This window comes from Jaculus jaculus, chromosome 2 (assembly GCF_020740685.1).
Source record: "Jaculus jaculus isolate mJacJac1 chromosome 2, mJacJac1.mat.Y.cur, whole genome shotgun sequence".
Lineage (NCBI taxonomy): Eukaryota > Metazoa > Chordata > Mammalia > Rodentia > Dipodidae > Jaculus > Jaculus jaculus.
In genome coordinates, this window is record NC_059103.1 from 4,636,865 (window position 1) to 4,657,769 (window position 20,905).

At 54.6% G+C, this 20,905-nt stretch overlaps 1 protein-coding gene across 1 annotated transcript in view; it reads left to right on the forward strand.

The window, feature by feature from the left end:
- Window positions 1-20,905, forward strand: part of LOC101598315 (Grid2 interacting protein) — a 59,569-nt gene that overhangs the window by 12,017 nt on the left and 26,647 nt on the right. Inside the window, exons 3-6 of the mRNA XM_045142813.1 lie at window positions 16,252-16,500; window positions 16,693-16,778; window positions 19,575-19,644; window positions 20,717-20,811. Coding sequence (XP_044998748.1) covers window positions 16,252-16,500; window positions 16,693-16,778; window positions 19,575-19,644; window positions 20,717-20,811 — 500 coding nt within the window. The remainder of the gene's footprint in view (window positions 1-16,251; window positions 16,501-16,692; window positions 16,779-19,574; window positions 19,645-20,716; window positions 20,812-20,905) is intronic.

The window sequence follows — 20,905 nt, forward strand, 5'->3', positions numbered from 1 at the left end:
GGTGCTGTGTTACCACTCCAGGCTCTTCTTTGTTATAATAGTCCATCTGGCCTTGAACTCACGATTCTCCTGTCTCAGCCTTCTACATGATGGGGTTGCAGGATGCTTTCGGGTACCATTTTGATGATGGTGACAGGTATATGCCAAAGGCCTCCTCATGCCTTAGAGGGGATACTCTGTCACTGAATTAACCTCACTTCACAGTCACACAGCAAATTAGTGACTGTCACAGTGTCTTGAACGAGGTCAACTCTGCATTGGGCTCACCCTTTAAATTTCTTAGAAACAAAATTAAAAAAAAAAAAAATCCTGGGACTGGAGAGATGGCTCAGCACAGTTAAAGAGCTTGCCTGCAAAATCTAACCTCCTGGGGTTTGATTCCCCAGCACCCACAGCAAAGCCAGAGGCACAAAAGGGGCGCATGCACCTGGAGTTCTTTTGCAGTGGCTGAAGGCCCTGGTGTGCCCATTCTCTGCATGTCTTCCTATCTCTCTATATATACAAGTTTTCAAATAAATAAATAAAAATACTTAAAAAAAAACAAAACAAAAAACTTCTGGTGGGTCCTGAGGTGACCCCCGCCCCCCAGTGTCCTAACCTGGGACCTCCTTCTTGAGGTTCTCATGGACTGCAATTTCCATCTGACCACATTCCGGGGTTTTCCCTACCAGGGTGCTGGATCCTTAAGGGCTTTCTCACCCAGCATTGCCTTCAGGGCCTGCGACTGCTTCTACCCCTCCCCCTTCCGGGGCTCAGCCCACCCTTCCTCCCCCCCCCCCCCGCCGCCATTCACCCCGCAGCCTGCCCCTCCCTCTGGGCCTGGCCAATGTCAGGGACAGGGCTGGCCACCCTCCCGCCCCCACCAGCCCGGGCGCAGCATCTCTTGGCTCCGCCACGAAGCCTAGGAGGCCACCGAAAGAGGCCACCATGAGCTGCCTGGGGTGAGTACGGGGGTCTGCTCTGTGCTGGGTAAGAAAAAAAGAAAAGAAAAGAAAACCTGGAGTGGGGGATGGAAAAGAAAAAGTTATTTCTAGAGCCGAATTTGTCGCGGAGGTGACGCCGGGGGCTTCCTGGGGAGGTGACGACGGATGGGCAGCCGAGGCGTCTGTCCAGTTCCCCTAGGCTTGGGGCTCGGGGGAGGGTCAGGGCTGGGGGGACCCTGATGTCCCCCGGGGGAGGGGGGCTTGGCACGCTGCTCTCCACGCTGGATTCAGCTGAAGGCTCTCTCTCTCTCTCTCTCTCTCTCTCTCTCTCTCTCTCTATCTATCTATCTATCTATCTTCTCTCTCTTCCTCTCTCTCTCTCTTTCTATCTTCTCTCTCTTCCTCTCTCTGTCTCTCTGTCTCTCCATCGGGACTGCCGGGCATCTGTCCCCGCCACCTCTCCCGGGACAGCCCGCAGCCGCGCCTGCCTCTCCCGGCCGCTTTTGGTCCCCAAGCGCGCTGGGTAGCAGCGGGTCAGGGAGGAGAGAGTCTGGATTTAGATCCTAGAAATGGGAACCCTGGACGCCTGGGGGATGCCCAGTGCCCGCAGGGTTCCCCGGGGCGCTGCTGAAGAGGATGGGAGGAAAACCAGTGCTGTCAGCGGGTGACAAGAAAATTGGAGAGGCTGCTGGAGGAGGGGGCGGCGCCCAGCTGGGTTCCTGGAGAGGATTATAGCGCAGCGGAATTTCAGCCAATTTCCCCAGCCATCACCACCTCTCCAGCCTCTCTCCACTTCCCAATACCTCCCTCCTCCTCAGGGCTGGCCAACTGCCAGCCTCCCTCCACTACCACCCCTCCCCCACAATATGCTGGGTGTAGGGATCCGGTGGAGATCCTGGTGCAGCGACTTCTGGAAAGGGCCCAGAGGGGATCCGGAGCAAGCACAGTCACAGCTAGCTGTGATTCTGAGGCCTGAATCCAAGTTCAGAGAAAGCTCGGTTGCTAACCCAACCCCGGACAGCAGGTGTCCGTCCTATAGCTCAGATCGTGGGCGCAGGAGGGCTCTAACAGTGTGTCCCCTGAATAGGAAGTTCAGTCCCCAATAAGGCCAAGCATCTAGCTACAGAGGATAAGAGGCAGTACCACCCCTGGCCCAGCATAGGTTAGGGGACCCCAGAGAGTCTCTGCTGTAGCCAGAGAAGTCCACATGAAGAAGAGAGTAGTTCCAATGGGTTGAACAGACAAAGGCTGGCAGATGATAAAATGTAGATTTGTGTGTGTGTGTGTGTGTGTGTGTGTGTGTGTGTGTGTAGATAAATATCTGGGCGTGGTGGGGCATGCCTTTAATCCCAACAGGCAGAGGTAAGAGGATTGCTGTGAATTCGAGGCCACCCTGAGACTACATAGTGAATTCCAGGTCAGCCTGGGCTAAAGGAAGACCTTACCTCAAAAGAAAAAAAAAAGGGGGGGGGGCGCTGGGGAGATGGTTCAGTCAGTAAAGCACTTGAGACCAAATCCCCAGTACTTGTGTGAAAGGCTGGTTTGGTGTGGTGGCACATCTGTAATCCTAGTGTCCTGGAGGCAGACATGGGGTTCCCAGAGCAAGCTGGCTAGCTAGAATAGTCAAATAGATGAGCTCTGGGTTCGAATGAGACCCCCTGTCTCAATAAATAAGGTAGAGAGCAATAGAGAAAGACACCTGACCTTCACCTCTGACTTCTGCATGCACACCTGCATGTACCCACGTCCATGTGAGCATGCATGCACACCTGCACACACATATACACATAAAGATTAAAACTAACTAGGTAAATGAATAAATCCCTCCACAAAGGCTCCCCACCCAGGTCACAGAGATGTGGCGTCTGATAGATGGTCACAACAATGTCCAACACAGAAGGCTCAGGGGAGCTCCAGGAAGAAACAGCAAAACATGATCCTGGACCATCTGGCACAATGGCCACTAACCACATGTGTTTATTGAATTTGTGTTAATTTTTTATAAGTTAAGGTGGTGCACACCTGTAATCCCCAGACCTTAGGAGACTGAGGCAGGAAGATTACAAGTTTGAAGTCATCCTGGGCTACATAGTGAGACCCTGTCTCAAAAAAAGAAATGGGGCTGGAGGGATGGCTTAGTAGTGAAGACATTGCCTGCAAAGCCAAAGGACCTAGGTTTGATTCCCCAGGACCCACATTAGCCAGATGCACAAGGAGACACATGTGTCTGGAGGCCCTAGAATACTCGCTTGTGCTCTCGCTCTCTCTCTCTCCCTCTGTCTCTCTCCCTCTCTCTTTCTCTGTCAAATAAATAAATAAAAATGAAAATATTTTTAAAAAATGATAGTGAGAGCTGGGCTTTAATTCCAGCCCTCAGGAGACAGGGGTAGGGAGATCACCATGAGTTTGAGGCCACCCTGAGAGTACATAGTGAATTCCAGGTCACCTTTGGCTAGAGTGAGACCCTACCCTGAAAAAAAAAAAAAAAAAGTTGACAGGAGGCTGAAGAGATGGCTTAGTGGTTAAGGTAGTTCCCTGCAAAGCCAAAGGACCAAAGGTTCGATTCCTCAGTATCCATGTAAAGTCACAAGGTGATGCATGTGTCTGGATTTCATTTGCAGTGGCTAGTGGCCCTGGCACACTTTTCTCCCTCTGTCTGCCTCTTTCTCTCAAATAAAAAAATAAAATATTTCACCCTGAGACTACATAGTGAATTCCAGGTCAGCCTGGGCTACAGTGAGACCCTACCTCGAAAAACCAAAATAAAATAAAATATTTTAAAAATAAAATAAAACTTGAAAAAAAATTGATAAACTTCAAGTTGAGGTTTCTCTTCAGGTCATGCTTTACAAACTTAATATGCACATGGAGGGCTGGAGAGATGGCTTACCGGTTAAGGCACTTGCCTGTGAAGCCTAAGGACCTAAGTTTGACTCCCCAGAACCCATATAAGCCAGATGCACATGGTGGTGCATGTGTCTAGAGTTCATTTGCCATGGCTAGAGGCCCTGGCAGGTCCAGTCTCTCTCTTTTTCTCCCTCTCATAAATAAATATCCATGTGTAAATATAATGACTATTACCTGGGACAGAGAAGACTTTAAATGTGTCCAGATTCCTTTGTACAGTGCTGTGGTGAAGGGAGAGATGAGCCTGTGACCACAATGTGCAAAGAAATCGTACTTTTTACGACAGCAGCCCATTCTGGCATCAGAGACCAATTTGGGTCTGTCCCCAAAGGAATCCCAGTCTGATTAAGTGATGGCTTTCTAATTAGGACAAGCCAGGCAGTTTGGAAAGTGTGACAAGACCAGGAGGGAACAGAGAAGCAGTTTCACGGTGGGCTAGCCGTTACGGAAACTGTGAAGAGGAGGGGGGGCGGCTGAAGGTACGGTGAGGTGGGCAGAGGATCGAGCACCTGACATGGCAGAGAGCCTGGAATTTGTGATCGTGACCTGGAACCCCGGAGTCCCTTCACTGATGTTGCAACCTTGAGGAGGCCGATTGACCTTCATAGTTTGTGGAATGGGGTTAGGTATATGTTCCCAGTAGGGCTGTGGGTAGGAAGCCATGTAAGTGAACTGTGCCAAACAGAAAAGAGATTAGCTGGAAGTCTGGGGGTGGAGGAAGGGCCATCTGTACCCCTTTCCTCTTTTTCTGCTTCAATGATAAGTGTCAGGAACACAGTACAGTTATTGGAGCCAAGTGTGGTGGGCCATCCGGGCACAGTAACCACAAACCATGTGTGGTTATTCAATACATGTAATTTTTAAAATAAATTTAGGTGGTGCACACCTATAAATCCAGAACTCAGGAGGCTGAGGCAGGAGGATTGCAAGCTTGAGACCAACCTGTGTTACAAAGTGAGTTTAAGGCTACATAAGAAGACCTTGTATCAAAAAGTAAATAAATATAAACCGGGCATGGTGGCCCATGCCTTTAATCCCAGCACTTGAGAGGCACAGGTAGAAGGATCAAAGTGAGCTTGAGGGGCCACCCTGAGATGACATAGTGAGTTCCAGATCAGTCTGGGCTAAAGTGAGACCCTACCTCAAAAAAATCTAAAAGAAAATAAAGTAAATAAATAAAAATAAAGCAGAGGCTGGGCGTGTAGCCCAGAGATAATGCACTTGCCTAGGCCAGAGTTTGATCCTCTGTACCACACACACATTTAAATATGGGCTGGAGAGATGGTATAGCAGTTAAGGCACTTGCCTGCAAAGCCAAAGGACCCAGGTTCATTTCCCCAGGACCCACGTAGGCCAGATGCACAACATGACACATACTTATGTAGTTTTTTGCAGCTGATAGGGGCCCTGGCACACCCATTTTCTCTCTCTACCTGCCATTCTCTCTCTCTCTTTCTCTCTCTCTCTCTCTCAAATAAATATCTTAAAATACATATTTTTAAATATTTAAATAGGGGGCTGGAGAGATGGCTTAGTGGTAAAGGCACTTACCTGTGAAGCCTAAGGACCCAGGTTCAATTCTCCAGGTCAAGCCAGATGCACATGGTGGCACATGCATCTAGGGTTTGTTTGCAGTGGCTAGAGGCCCTGTCATGCCTATTCTCTCTTCCTGTGTCCCTTTCTCTGTCTCTACTAAATAAATATAAGCAAATAAATCGGAAATTTTAAAAAAAAACAGTATTTAAATAGAAAGGAAGCTAGTAAAATGGCTCAGCAAAAGAGTGCTTACCATGGACACGTCAGGACATGAGTTTAATATCCAGGGGCCCATGTAAAAAGCAGGGCATGGCCACACATGCCTGGAACCCCAACACTGCGATGGGGGAAAAGAATCCCAAGAACTTTGTGATCAGCCAGTTTCATAAAATAAAATTAAAATTAAAGTTAAAAAATTAAAAAACAGGGAGTTGGGCATGGTGGCTTATGCCTTTAATCCCAGCACTCAGGAGGCAGAGGTAGGAGGACTGCTGTGAGTTTGAGGACACCCCAAGACTACATAATGAATTCCATGTCAGCCTGGGTTAGAGTGAAACCCTACCTCTAAAAAACAAAACAAACAAACAAAAAGGTAGAGGTGCTGAGCGTCGTGGCACACACCTTTAATCCCAGCACTCGGGAGGCAGAAGTAGGAGGATCACCCTGAGTTCGAGGCCACCCTGAGACTCCATAATGAAGTCCAGGTCAGCCTGGGCTAGAGTGAGACCTTACCTCGAAAAGCAAACAGGGAACTGCAGGTTGAGTGAGAAATTCTGTCTCAGAAAAACAAGGCAGAGGAGTGGTAGAGGAGGATTCTTGGGATCTTCCTGTATCCTCTGAATGTGTACACACGCAGGACGCGTGCACCTGCACACACACATGCAAACGCTGAATACACACACCCTAAGGTGTTTATGAATAGATGTAGTTATTGGAAGAATTAGATGAGCTGGTAGGCAGAAGTGCCTGGGACAGAGTATGTGCTGTGTTTTCCTTAGGCAATCTCTCCCCCCAAGCCCCCGCCCCACCAAGAGCTGGTTTCTCAAAGTAGCATTCATCACTGACATTTGGGACCTGCCGTTTCTCTGTTGCTGGGAGCTACTGTTTGCATGTAGGGTGTTTGTAGCTGTGTCCCTGGCCTCTATCCACTAGATGCTAATGGCGCATCTCGCTTGCAGCTGACACTCTGTGACAGCCAAAAATGTCTTAATGCAGTGCCAAAATGTCCCCATTCTAGGGTTGGGCATGATCACCCCCTGGTTGAGAACTATTGCTTTAGAATGACTTTTTTCGCTCTGTCACTGAGGCTCGTGCAGCTGTTGCCTGTCCCCTGGTGCCTGTTCCATGCTACCTTGAGTTACCTGGCCAGAGGCACCTGCTGCTGCTCCCTAGCTGGGGACTCCACTGAGGCTGTGAGGACCAGGCCCTGAGGCAGCCTGTCAGGATTCCAGCATGAGCACCTGATTCCACATTTTCATCTCCTCTGTGCTCAGCACAGTGGACAGTTTTTATAGCCTTTGGGTGTTCCTGATTCTGAGCCATTGCAGCTGGCACAGATCGCCAGAAACGGCTCCATCATGACGATGATGTGGCCTTGCGATGTCGGGAGCTGTGAGACAGCTCCCCCAAGCAGGGATGAGGATGAAGTGGGTGTGGCAGGAGGGGCCATTGCGAGTGGTGCTAGAGAGAATCACCGGGCGCTGAGGTGTGGAAGGCGGCATGTCAGACCCCAAGATGGTCAGCTCAGTCAGTACTTATTTCTGCAGGGCTACGGATATACTTCAGAGCCTTGCTCATTATAGGCATCTACCTACCACTACTGATCCTCACTGGAGGATTCTAAACAAGAGTGCTACCACTGAGCCAAGCCCCCAGCCCCTCACTGGGGATTCTAGGCAGGAGCTCTACCACTGAGCCACTTCCCAGCCCCTCACTGGGGGATTCTAGGCAGGAGCTCTACCACTGAGCCACTTCCCAGCCCCTCATGGGGGATTCTAGGCAGGAGCTCTACCACTGAGCCACACCCCCAGCCCCTCACTGGGGGATTCTAGGCAGGAGCTCTACCACTGAGCCACACCCCCAGCCCCTCACTGGGGGATTCTAGGCAGGAGCTCTACCACTGAGCCACAACCCCAGCCCCACACTGGGGAATTCTAGACAGGAGCTCTACCACTGAGCCACGCCCCCAGCCCCTCACTGGGGGATTCTAGGCAGGAGCTCCACCACTGAGCCACGCCCCCAGCCCCTCACTGGGGGATTCTAGACAGGAGCTCTACCACTGAGCCACACCCCAGCTCCTCACTGGGGGATTCTAGGCAGGAGCTCTACCACTGAGCCACGCCCCAGCCCCTCACTGGGGGATTCTAGGCAGGAGCTCTACCACTGAGCCACACCCCAGCTCCTCACTAGGGATTCTAGGCAGGAGCACTACCACTGAGCCACACCCCCAACCCCTCACTGGGGATTCTTGGCAGGAGCTCTACCACTGAGCCACACCCCAGCTCCTCACTGGGGGATTCTAGGCAGGAGCTCTGCCACTGAGCAATGCCCCCAGCCTCTCACTGGGGATTCTAGGCAGGAGCTCTACCACTGAGCCACACCCCCGCCCCTCACTGGGGATTCTAGGCAGGAGCTCTACCATTGAGCCACACCTCAGCCCCTCACTGGGGGATTCTAGACAGGAGCTCTACCACTGAGCCACACCCCAGCCCCTCACTGGGGGATTCTAGGCAGGAGCTCTACCACTGAGCCACACCCCAGCCCCTCACTGGGGGATTCTAGGCAGGAGCTCTACCACTGAGCCACACCCCAGCCCCTCACTGGGGGATTCTAGGCAGGAGCTCTACCACTGAGCCACGCCCCCAGCCTCTCACTGGGGATTCTAGGCAGGAGCTCTACCACTGAGCCACACCCCCAGCCCCTCACTAGGGGATTCTAGGCAGGAGCTCTACAACTGGGCCACACCCCAGCCCCTCACTGGGGGATTCTAGGCAGGAGCTCTACCACTGAGCCACGCCCCCAGCCCCTCACTGGCGATTCTAGACAGGAGCTCTACCACTGAGCCACTCCCCCAGCCCCTCACTGGCGATTCTAGACAGGAGCTCTACCACTGAGCCATGCCCCCAGCCTCTCACTGGGGATTCTAGGCAGGAGCTCTACCACTGAGCCACGCCCCCAGCCTCTCACTGGGGATTCTAGGCAGGAGCTCTACCAGTGTGCCACGCCCCCAGCCCCTCACTAGGGGATTCTAGGCAGGAGCTCTACCACTGAGCCACACCCCAGCCCCTCACTGGGGGATTCTAGGCAGGAGCTCTACCACTGAGCCACGCCCCCAGCCCCTCACTGGCGATTCTAGACAGGAGCTCTACCACTGAGCCATGCCCCCAGCCCCTCACTGGCGATTCTAGACAGGAGCTATACCACTGAGCCATGCCCCCAGCCCCTCACTGGGGGATTCTAGGCAGGTACTCTACCACTGAGCCACGCCCCCAGGCCCTCACTGGGGATTCTAGGCATGAGCTCTACCACTGAGCCACACCCCAGCTCCTCACTAGGGGATTCTAGGCAGGAGCTCTACCACTGAGCCACGCCCCCAGCCTCTCACTGGGGATTCTAGGCAGGAGCTCTACCACTGAGCCACACCCCCAGCCCCTCACTGGGGGATTCTAGGCAGGAGCTCTACCACTGAGCCACAACCCCAGCCCCACACTGGGGAATTCTAGACAGGAGCTCTACCACTGAGCCACGCCCCCAGCCCCTCACTGGGGGATTCTAGGCCGGAGCTCCACCACTGAGCCACGCCCCCAGCCCCTCACTGGGGGATTCTAGACAGGAGCTCTACCACTGAGCCACACCCCAGCTCCTCACTGGGGGATTCTAGGCAGGAGCTCTACCACTGAGCCACGCCCCAGCCCCTCACTGGGGGATTCTAGGCAGGAGCTCTACCACTGAGCCACACCCCAGCTCCTCACTAGGGATTCTAGGCAGGAGCACTACCACTGAGCCACACCCCCAGCCCCTCACTGGGGATTCTTGGCAGGAGCTCTACCACTGAGCCACACCCCAGCTCCTCACTGGGGGATTCTAGGCAGGAGCTCTGCCACTGAGCAATGCCCCCAGCCTCTCACTGGGGATTCTAGGCAGGAGCTCTACCACTGAGCCACACCCCAGCCCCTCACTGGGGATTCTAGGCAGGAGCTCTACCACTGAGCCACACCTCAGCCCCTCACTGGGGGATTCTAGACAGGAGCTCTACCACTGAGCCACACCCCAGCCCCTCACTGGGGGATTCTAGGCAGGTACTCTACCACTGAGCCACACCCCAGCTCCTCACTAGGGGATTCTAGGCAGGAGCTCTACCACTGAGCCACACCCCAGCCCCTCACTGGGGGATTCTAGGCAGGAGCTCTACCACTGAGCTACGCCCCCAGTCTCTCACTGGGGATTCTAGGCAGGAGCTCTACCACTGAGCCACACCCCCAGCCCCTCACTAGGGGATTCTAGGCAGGAGCTCTACAACTGAGCCACACCCCAGCTCCTCACTGGGGGATTCTAGGCAGGAGCTCTACCAGTGTGCCACGCCCCCAGCCCCTCACTAGGGGATTCTAGGCAGGAGCTCTACCACTGAGCCACACCCCAGCCCCTCACTGGGGGATTCTAGGCAGGAGCTCTACCACTGAGCCACGCCCCCAGCCCCTCACTGGCGATTCTAGACAGGAGCTCTACCACTGAGCCATGCCTCCAGCCCCTCACTGGCGATTCTAGACAGGAGCTATACCACTGAGCCATGCCCCCAGCCCCTCACTGGGGGATTCTAGGCAGGTACTCTACCACTGAGCCACGCCCCCAGGCCCTCACTGGGGATTCTAGGCATGAGCTCTACCACTGAGCCACACCCCAGCTCCTCACTAGGGGATTCTAGGCAGGAGCTCTACCACTGAGCCACGCCCCCAGCCTCTCACTGGGGATTCTAGGCAGGAGCTCTACCACTGAGCCACGCCCCCAGCCCCTCACTAGGGGATTCTAGGCAGGAGCTCTACCACTGAGCCACACCCCCAGCCCCTCACTGGGGGATTCTAGGCAGGAGCTCTGCCACTGAGCCATGCCCCCAGCCCCTCACTGGCGATTCTAGACAGGAGCTCTACCACTGAGCCACGCCCCCAGCCCCTCACTGGGGATTCTAGGCAGGAGCTCTACCACTGAGCCACGCCCCCAGCCTCTCACTGGGGATTCTAGGCAGGAGCTCTACCACTGAGCCATGCCCCCAGCCCCTCACTGGCGATTCTAGACAGGAGCTCTACCACTGAGCCATGACCCCAGCCTCTCACTGGGGATTCTAGGCAGGTGCTCTACCACTGAGCCATGCCCCAGCCCCTCACTGGGGGATTCTAGGCAAGAGCTCTACCACAGAGCCACATCCCCCAGCCCCTCACTGGGGGATTCTAGGCAGGTGCTCTACCACTGAGCCACGCCCCTAGCCCCTCATTGGGGGATTCTAGGCAGGTGCTCTACCACAGAGCCACGCCCCAGCCCCTCATTGAGGGATTCTAAGCAGGAGCTCCACCACTGAGTCATACCTCAATCCCCTCACTGGGGGATTCTAGGCAGGAGCTCTACCACTGAGCCACTCCCCCAGCCCCTCACTGGGGGATTCTAGGCAGGAGCTCTACCACTGAGCCACACCCCAGCCCCTCACTGGGGGATTCTAGGCAGGAGCTCTACCACTGAGCCACGCCCCCAGCCCCTCACTGGCGATTCTAGACAGGAGCTCTACCACTGAGCCATGCCTCCAGCCCCTCACTGGCGATTCTAGACAGGAGCTATACCACTGAGCCATGCCCCCAGCCCCTCACTGGGGGATTCTAGGCAGGTACTCTACCACTGAGCCACGCCCCCAGGCCCTCACTGGGGATTCTAGGCATGAGCTCTACCACTGAGCCACACCCCAGCTCCTCACTAGGGGATTCTAGGCAGGAGCTCTACCACTGAGCCACGCCCCCAGCCTCTCACTGGGGATTCTAGGCAGGAGCTCTACCACTGAGCCACGCCCCCAGCCCCTCACTAGGGGATTCTAGGCAGGAGCTCTACCACTGAGCCACACCCCAGCCCCTCACTGGGGGATTCTAGGCAGGAGCTCTGCCACTGAGCCATGCCCCCAGCCCCTCACTGGCGATTCTAGACAGGAGCTCTACCACTGAGCCATGCCCCCAGCCTCTCACTGGGGATTCTAGGCAGGAGCTCTACCACTGAGCCACGCCCCCAGCCTCTCACTGGGGATTCTAGGCAGGAGCTCTACCACTGAGCCATGCCCCCAGCCCCTCACTGGCGATTCTAGACAGGAGCTCTACCACTGAGCCATGCCCCCAGCCTCTCACTGGGGATTCTAGGCAGGTGCTCTACCACTGAGCCATGCCCCAGCCCCTCACTGGGGGATTCTAGGCAAGAGCTCTACCACAGAGCCACATCCCCCAGCCCCTCACTGGGGGATTCTAGGCAGGTGCTCTACCACTGAGCCACGCCCCTAGCCCCTCATTGGGGGATTCTAGGCAGGTGCTCTACCACAGAGCCACGCTCCAGCCCCTCATTGAGGGATTCTAAGCAGGAGCTCCACCACTGAGTCATACCTCAATCCCCTCACTGGGGGATTCTAGGCAGGAGCTCTACCACTGAGCCACGCCCCCAGCCCCTCACTGGAGTATTCTAGGCAGGAGCTCTACCACTGAGCCACTTCCTAGCCCCTCACTGGGGGATTCTAGGCAGGAGCTCTACAACTGGGCCACCTCCTCAGCCCTGATGGTGAGTTTTGTAGGATACTTCCTGGAACAGCTAGGAACTATAGGCTGGCTGCTGTGTGGTGTTCCTCTGATGGAGACAGATGAAAGTTCTGGGGCTCTCCGTTTCTGCCTCCACCCTTCTGCTGATGTGCCCTTATAGAGGCTATCCCTGAAGAGTAACCAGCTAGACTGCTTGGCCTGGCTGCCCAGCATCTGCCAGTGCTCACCAAATCCTCTTCAGCACTGAGAAGTCTGGGTCAGTAGAAATGACTAGCAGTCTGGTCCTTGGCTTCTGCTTCCACTCTGACTGCCTGGGAGAGCAAACCCAGCGCCAGGCAAGAGTCTAGATCATTTCCTATCACCTTCTCCTCCCTGGCGGATCTTCACCTCTTCTCTCGCAGCAGGTTACAGTCCACCTCAGAGAAGCCCTCTACACTCACCCGCTCCACACTCACCTTGGGGTTGTCCCAGCCTGATTACCCCCTCCTCACCAAACTTCAGACTGGGTTTTGCACATTCCAGGCAAATGCTCTACCACTGCCCCGAATCCCTAGCCCAGCCCTGTGTTTTAAAATCCAGAGCCCATGACATTGACAGCCTCCCTCTCCAACCTTCTTCCCATCAAAACTTCCCTCTAGATGGGTAGGGAGGGAAGGCTTCTTCCAAGCTGTCCAACTCCTGCTAAGCCCTGGAAGGCTGGCACAGTGGCCACCGCTTCTGGGAAGCCTTTTATACTCTACAAAAAGAAGTTCCAACAAGAGGGGGAAAAAAAAAGACTTCTGTGCGTGATGGCGCACGCTTTTGATCTGAGCTCTCGGGAGGCCGAGGTAGGAGGATCGCCATGAGTTCCAGGCCACCCTGAGACTACATAGTGAATTCCAGGTCAGCCTGGGCTATACCCTACCTCGAAACAAACAAAGCAAAACAAAGAACAACAACAAAAAAGAGGTTCCTTAAATTGTCGAGTTCAGGCTTGACTTGCAGCCTCGGTAAGGAGGACCAGGGCGCGAGGGTGGGATTGTGACAGCTTCCCACCAACCCCGATCTCCACCCTTTCTGATCCCCCAGCTAGCTGAAGGGTCCCCAGGCGGAGACGACGGGGCGGGGAGGGGCGGGGCCACCGAGGAGGGGCGGGCGCCAGGACTCCGGCCCGGAGCGCTCGGGAGGGGCGGGCGCGCTCGCCCGGCAGAGGCGCGTGGAGTCGCTGCGCCCTGGCTCGGATCTCGGCCTCGGCCACCCGGTGGTCCGTCTGCACCTGCCGCGCCGCCACCGCGGATCCAGATGGGGAAGGACCAGGGCTTCTCTCGGCACTTTAGGTAGCTTCCCCATCGCGCCCTGCACCTCCGGGCACCCTGCGCCCACGGCGCCACGCACCCACCGTGACTTTCGGCCAGCCAGAAGCCGGGGAGGGAGTGGGTGGGACATCGAAGGGGTTCTTCTTCCTTGGGTGGGCACCCACTGAGACTGGGCGGAGCCCAGGAGCTGGAGATAGTGGAAATAAACTAGGTGGGCAAGAAGAAGGGAGGTGAGGTTCTGGTGGTAGGTTCTTGCGCGTTCCTGGGAGCTGGGGCCAGAGCGAAAGGGGGTTGCGTGCCCTAGATAAGAGCTCAGCGTGACGCGTCCTGAGTTTGGAGGTCAAGACCTCTCCACGGCCGCGTTCCGCAGAACGACGCTATGGGGAGAACCAGGGCCGCTGGCCCCCATCCCCATATCCACTAGTGGCTGGTTGGTGATCAAGGGCCAGGTGGAGCAGGGAGACGGGACCCTAGGGGAAGCCGCTGGTAGCAGAACTGACCCTGAGCGGCCCCCAGAAAGGGTCCTGGGATCCGAGAAAGACCTGTAGACATAGCGGGGACGTAGGAGCCCTGGATTCCTACCTTGCGGTGTCAGAGAGACAGTCATTAGAACCTATAGTCAGTTCCACCCCAGTGCACTTGACTGTGCTGGCTTTAGAAAAAAAAAATACTACTAATAATAATAAAATTAAAAATTGTGCCCGAGTAGACAGAGCTGCATGGAGGTTGGTGCTAGCCAGGAAGGGTGTCTGGCTCAGCAAGCGGCTCTGGCCTCTGGCCCAGCAGCACCCTCGACGTCATGCAGGGAAGTAGCCAGCTAACCTTCTTGGACTCCTCCACCTGCCCTGTTGGTGACTCAGCCTGCTTTCTTTCCAGCAGGAATTTTTCCTACTTCTTTTGGAGGCAGAAGTAGGCTAGTCATCTGGCCCCTAACTCTGGCTAGACATTGGCGGGGGCTATCTATGCTTTGCAGAACTTGGGGCTGGAGTCCCCAAACGATGACTTGGACCGTCTCAGACTTTGTGGCCTGCTTTGCGTGGGCACAAGGCATGAGCTTACGCAGACAGACAGAAGCGTCAAGCTCCGGAGACCTTGAGTGAGGCTTCAGGTTTGCAGAACTCACTGCGGTGGGCAGGAATGGGCTTCCAGCAGCCGGGAGCAGCGCATGCTGATCTTCTAGTCACCTGGAGCAGCACCCCCTAAAGGGAGAGGCCAAAAGCACTCTGGGGGTGGGGATATACACCCTTTCTTTCCCACCAGGCAGTTTGTTCTGCCTGCGGGATGCCTTATTAATCAGTCCTACCCACTGAGGCGGAGGGAACTAGGCCGGAGAGGGTTACAGTCCAGACCAACCTCAGAACGGGTTGTATTTCAGCTGGCTTCAAGGCCGCTGCTTCCCCTCTCTCCTTACCCCCAGCATGCCCTTGGCATTGACTTTCCGTACAAGGAACAAGAAAGGCGTCTTGGAACACAGCCAGGGCTAGCTGCGTCCCCCACGCTGGAAAGTTATGCACTTGGAATCTTTGGTGGACCACTAAATCCACCAAGATGTGGGCCGCTGTGCTACTTAGAGGTGGGGTTGGGCCCTTCCCAAATGCAGAGAACTAGCCCATCGCTGAGGCTCACAGCCCAGCTACAGCCTCTGGAGAGCTCCTGCCCTCACTGAAAAGACTCACAGGTCCCAAGGACTCGCCCAAGGCTGCAGATGTTCATGGGGGTTGGGTCATGCCACCCTCTCCTCACCTCCATGGCGCTACAGCCTCCTCGGTGTAAAGCCCCGTACCTGGCTAGCACAGATGGCCAGGGACTCACTGAACACATCCAGGGGACTTGGGAATGGAGCTCAGTGGTGGAGCACTTGCCCAGCACGTGCAAGGTTCTGCCTTCCATCCCTTCACTGGGAAAAGAAAGCAGAGTAATGTAAATTGGAGAGAGGCCAGTTGTTGGGTATGAAAAGAGGGGCCCAGTTTATCTGAGAGACCAAAAAAAAAAAAAAAGAAAGAAAGAAAAGAAAAGAAAAGAAAAAGTGTGGGCCAGGCAAGGACAGCGGCTGGGAGCTGGAACTGAAGGGCCTGGCAAAGTGCAAGTTGACAGTACAGCCGGCCGGCCGGAGGCGACGGCGGTTAAGACTGAGGTGTAAGGACGGCCGGGGAGGGCGGGGGGCGGGCTGCCAAGGTTTTCTCTGGCGGTCGCCTGGAAACTAGCAAAGGAGAGATGGGGGGGGGGTCCCTAGCTGGGTTTGGCTCAGCAGGTGCTACAGCATGAAAGGATGGAGCCAGGAGGAAGCGGCTGGAGGTGGAAGCCGGATGGCCTCCACTAACCAGCTTTGGAAGGAGGAGGAGGCCAGAAAGACGAGAGTAACAGAGTCTGGTCTTGCTGGGCGTGGTGGCGCATGCCTTTAATCTCAGAACTCAGAACTCGGGAGGCAGAGGTAGGAGGATCGCTGTGAGTTCAAGGCCACCCTGAGACTCCATAGTGAATTCCAGGTCAGCTTGGGCCAGAGACCCTACCTGGGAAAAGCAGATTAGATAGATAGATAGAGAGAGAGAGAGAGAGAGAGAGAGAGAGAGAGAGAGAGAGAGAGAGAGATTGAGACCGAGACCGGTCCATTTAACTTTCCCAAGGTGGAGTAAGCACAATGGTGTGGCCCAAGATAGTTGAGACCCTTAAGTCTGGATACCGGTAGGTAGGGATTCCGCAGTCACCAGTAGGGAGGGGCGGGGAAAGCCCAGTGGGTCCCCACCAGGAGGCCTTCAGGACGTGGTGCTGAGGGGGGTCGCACCCCTACTGTGCGCGGTCGCCCTGTTCTTCTTGCAGGATCTTCATCCCCAAGAAGCACCGGGCGCGCTTCGACGAGGTGGTGTCGCAGGGTCTGCTGGGCAAGCTGTGCCGCGCGCGGCGAGCGCAGGGCGCGCAGCGGCTGCGCCGGAGCCGCAGCGAGGAGCGGCCCGAGCGCCTCCTGGTGTCCACGCGCGCCAGCGCCCCGCCGCGCCGCCCGGACGAGCCGCCCCCGCGCAAGGCTGCCTCGCTGGTGGGAGGCCGGGCGGGCCCCGGGGGCGTGCGCAGGTACCCGGGACGCCTCCCGACGGCGGGCTGCTTGGGGATGGAGACGTGGGCAGACGGCAAGGGAGGTGGACAACCTGGGAAGGGCGTGAGATGTGTCCATCTCCTGCATCCTGGTCCTCTGTCCCCCGGGACGGGGCGGGACGAGTGAGGTTACCTGTCTCCCATCGCACACCCCCCACCCTCTTTGTCCAGGACCGTCCGAGTCTACAAGGGCAACAAGAGCTTCGGCTTCACTCTGCGGGGCCACGGGCCGGTGTGGATCGAGTCTGTCCTGCCTGGTAAGGGGGTAGGCAGGTTGTCCCAAGTCCCTAAGACCCAGGATGGGTGAGGGACTCCGTGGTAGTTCTCTGTAGTTCTCTCTGGTAATTCAAAGCTACTGGTCAGCAACCCTCCCCCATCCTTGCTGCATCCCGCACCAATCTCCTGGACGCTACCTCCCAATCCATCTTATTCCATTCAGCCACCTACCCAAGATGCTTCAGACCCCCGGCCTGAGTCTGGGCATCTCTCTTCCAAGTTCAACACCGTCCCAAGGCTGCATCCAGACCTCTGCTTGTCTACAGGCAGGGTTTGGGGCACTTCTTTGAAAGGGGGAGTGAGGACAGAGCTGGTACCTGCCCCGCCTGTGCTCCAGACGATGTTGCATGTACAAAGGGAACTTGTCAGCAGGCCAAATTTGAGACCTCTGTCCCCAAACTTGGATTCCCCTTTTTCTTCCATCCCTTCTTGGTCCTGGAATCATGACATCTTGGATCAGGTAGAGCCTTCCCCAGTACAGGAATTCTTTTGATTTTAGTTTGGGTGTTTTTTTTTTTCTTTTCTTTTCTGGTGTGTGTATACATGTGTGTATGTGTGTGTGGGCACATGTGTGTGTGCACACTCATGCATGCACCAGCTTGAACAGTGTCAGTGAGGATAAGATTAAGTGTCATTCCTCAGGTACGCCATCCATGTATTTTGGGACACGGTCTCTTATTGGTCTGGGGCTCACCACTTAGTCTACATTGGCTGGCCAGTGAGCTGCAGGAATCCTCCTGTCTCTACATCCCCAGTGCTCCTGTTACAGGCGCACACACCCCTATGCTCAATATTTTTCATGGGTGCTAGAGATTAAATGCATGCCATCATGTTTACAAGGCAAGCACTTTACCAACTTAGCTATCCTTCCACAGCCTATCTTTATTAGAGACAAATCATCCACTGTAGCTCAGGCTGTCCTAGAACTCACTCTCTAGCCCAGACAGGTTTCAAACTCCAGATTCTCCTGCCTCAGACTACCAAATGCTAGAATGATGGGATTATACCACTAGACCCACCCTCATATATTTTATTTTCAGTTTTTTGAGGTAGGGTCTCACTCTAGCCCAGGCTGACCTGGAATTCACTACGTAGTCTCACACTGGCCTCAAACTCACAGCGATCCTCCTACCTCTGCCTCCCAAGTGCTGGAATTAAAGGGTGTGCCACTGTGCCCGGCTCCATTTTTTTAATTTGTTTATTTTTATTTACTTATTTAAGACTGACAGACAGAGAGAAGGAGGAAGGGAGGGAGAGAGAGAGAGAGAATGGGCGCGCCAGGGCTTCCAGCCACTGCAAACGAACTCCAGATGCTTGTGCCCCCTTGTGCATCTGGCTTACGTGGGTCCTGGGGAATCGAGCCTCAAACCGGGGTCCTTAGGCTTCACAGGCAAGTGCTTAACCACTAAGCCATCTCTCCAGCCCCATTTTTTTTATTCAAGAAAGCAAGAGCAAGAAAGAGAAAGAGAGAGGGAGAGAACTGACATGCCAGGACCTCTAGACACTGTAATCAGACTCCAGATGTGTGTGCCACTTTGTGCACATACAACCTTGTGTGTCTGCATCACCTTGTGCATCTGGCTTATGTGGTACCTGGAGAGTGGAACATGGGTCCTTGGGCTTCTCAGGCAAGTACCTTAACCAGTAAACCATCTCTCCAGGCTTGTTTTTTTTTTTTGTTTTTTTTTTTTAAATCCAGGTTTTAGGCATATTGGCACATACCTATCACCCCAGCACTCAGGATGTAGAGGCGGGAGGATCAGAAATTCAGGGTCACCCACAACTATATACTGAATTTTTCATTTTATTTATTTATTGGAGAGAGAGAGAGAGAGAGAGAGAGAAGGAAGGAGAGAATGGGTGCACCAGGGCCTCCAACCACTGCAACTGAACTCCAGATGCATGTGCCACCTTGTGCATCTGGCTTATATGGGTAGTGGGGAATCAAACATGGGTCCTTACGCTTCTCAGGCAAATGCCTTAACCTCTAAGCAATTTCTCCATCCCTATATATTGAATTTGAGTCCAGGCAAGTCTACATGACATCCTGTCTCAAAAAGAAACTAGCTGGGCGTGGTGACGCACTCCTTTAATCCCAGCACTCGGGAGGCAGAAGTAGGAGGATCGCCGTGAGTTCAAGGACACCCTGAGACTACATAGTGAATCCCAGATCAGCCTGGGCTAGAGTGAGACCTTACTTTAAAAAAAAAAAAAAAACCTTCAGATTTGTTATGATTCAGATGTGGTGACAGAACAGGTCAGGAGGCAACTTCCACTGGAAGATTGTTTGCTACTCACAGGGCTTAATAGGAGGGGCACGAGATGCCATGCTGATACATGGGGCGTGGGGAGGCTGGCAAGGAGGCAGTTGAAAGAGAGAAGGAGACACAAGCAAGTGGTTTTTATGTTGGTTTTCACTGGAAGGTAATAGGGAGGTGGATTACAAAGGTTAAAAACATACTTGGAATTGACCAGTTTGAACCATGCTAATGAGCTCTGGGGTCTAGGGTCTGTCCCTCCTGTCTGGTTCCTGGTCCTAAGCTGACTAGGGCAGGTGGACAGTGGCCCAGAAGAGAACTCCCCAGAGGGGGTGTTTGGGGTACGGGCTGTGGGTTGGTTGCTTTGCGTGTGAAATGTATGCCTACAGGTAAGGCCTCCTCCCTCTCTGAGTGAGCTCTGGGTCTCGTAGCTCATCTAACGGTGGTGGCGGGGAGGAGGGTCGCGTATTCATCCAGGACGGAGCCAGTCAGTGGGCCGCCCTCTCTTCCCACCTCCAGGCAGTCCAGCTGACAATGCTGCTCTCAAGTCAGGCGATCGAATCCTCTTCCTCAATGGACTGGACATGAGGTCAGCAGCGGTGGGGGATATCAGATCCCGGTGACGATCTGTCGTTCAAGACGTTTTGCCTTTTAGGATTGCCCCCACCATGGCCCTTATCTCCTCATTATGCGCTGGCCCGCAGTGTCTGTCTGTCTTCCAGGGGAGACCCTTTTGTCTTTGTCACACAGAAAATTGAAACCAGAACCTTCAGTGAGCTCGTGCCTTGACCAAAAAAAAAAAAAGGAGTTAAATTCCCAGCTGTTTCTTTCCTTCTTCCTTCCTTCCTTTCTTATTTATTTACTTACTCTGGTTGTTTTTCTGTTTGAAATGAGTCTCTGTAGTCCAGGCTGGCCTCAGATTTGCAGCAATCCATCTGCCTGGGCCTCCAGAGTGCTGGGATTACACGCCCGGCCGCCAGCTCGTCTCTAAGTTTTTATTTTGAGACAGGATGTCATTAAATTATCCAGGCTGGCCTTGAGCTCGCTATGAAGATCAGGCTGCCCTCAAACTGTGCAATTAAACTGCCTCACCTCCCAATGCTGGGTTTACAGCTGAACATTACCACACCCCCACCAACACTGGGAACTGTTGCCTATCCTCAACTTCACTGGGGCCTCAGTGGGATTATGCTGGATCCACAGGATGGAAGGAACCATCTAGCTGTGTCTTCCTCTGGAAGGAAGCCCAGCCTGGGAGTGACATAGGTGCAACTCCTATGCCCAGGGACGCCAGGCCCAAGGTAGCAGCAAGCCAGGCTTCCCGAAGCATGGGGTGTCTCCTGAATAGTAGACTAACATGCAGGACAGAGCTGGTCATGGTGGCTCGTGCCTTGAATCCCAGCACTCAAGAAGCTGGGAACTGAGAATTGCCATAAATTCAAGGTCACTTTGGACTACTGAATGAATTCTAGATCAGCCTAGAGTGAGTGAGGCACTGCCTCAAAAAAAAAAAAAAAAAAATGCCAGAGAGGCAAGGCCGTGAATAGTCCTGACTCAACAGTAGATTTTCTGGGTGGCCCTAAGAGAACAGGAAGGTCTGTCTATGGTGGCCACAGAGGCGGCTCACATGTCAGGCCCTACTGGGGCCATCTCCTTGGCAGGAACTGCTCCCACGACAAGGTGGTATCCATGCTGCAAGGCAGTGGTGCAATGCCCACGTTGGTAGTGGAGGAAGGGCCGGTCCCATTTGCCAGCGGTGAGACTCCCATGCCACTTGGCCTCTTTGGTCTGCAGATAGGGGATTTCCCAGTGTGTAGAGCCGACTACCAAGTGTCTCCCTTCCCAAGGGA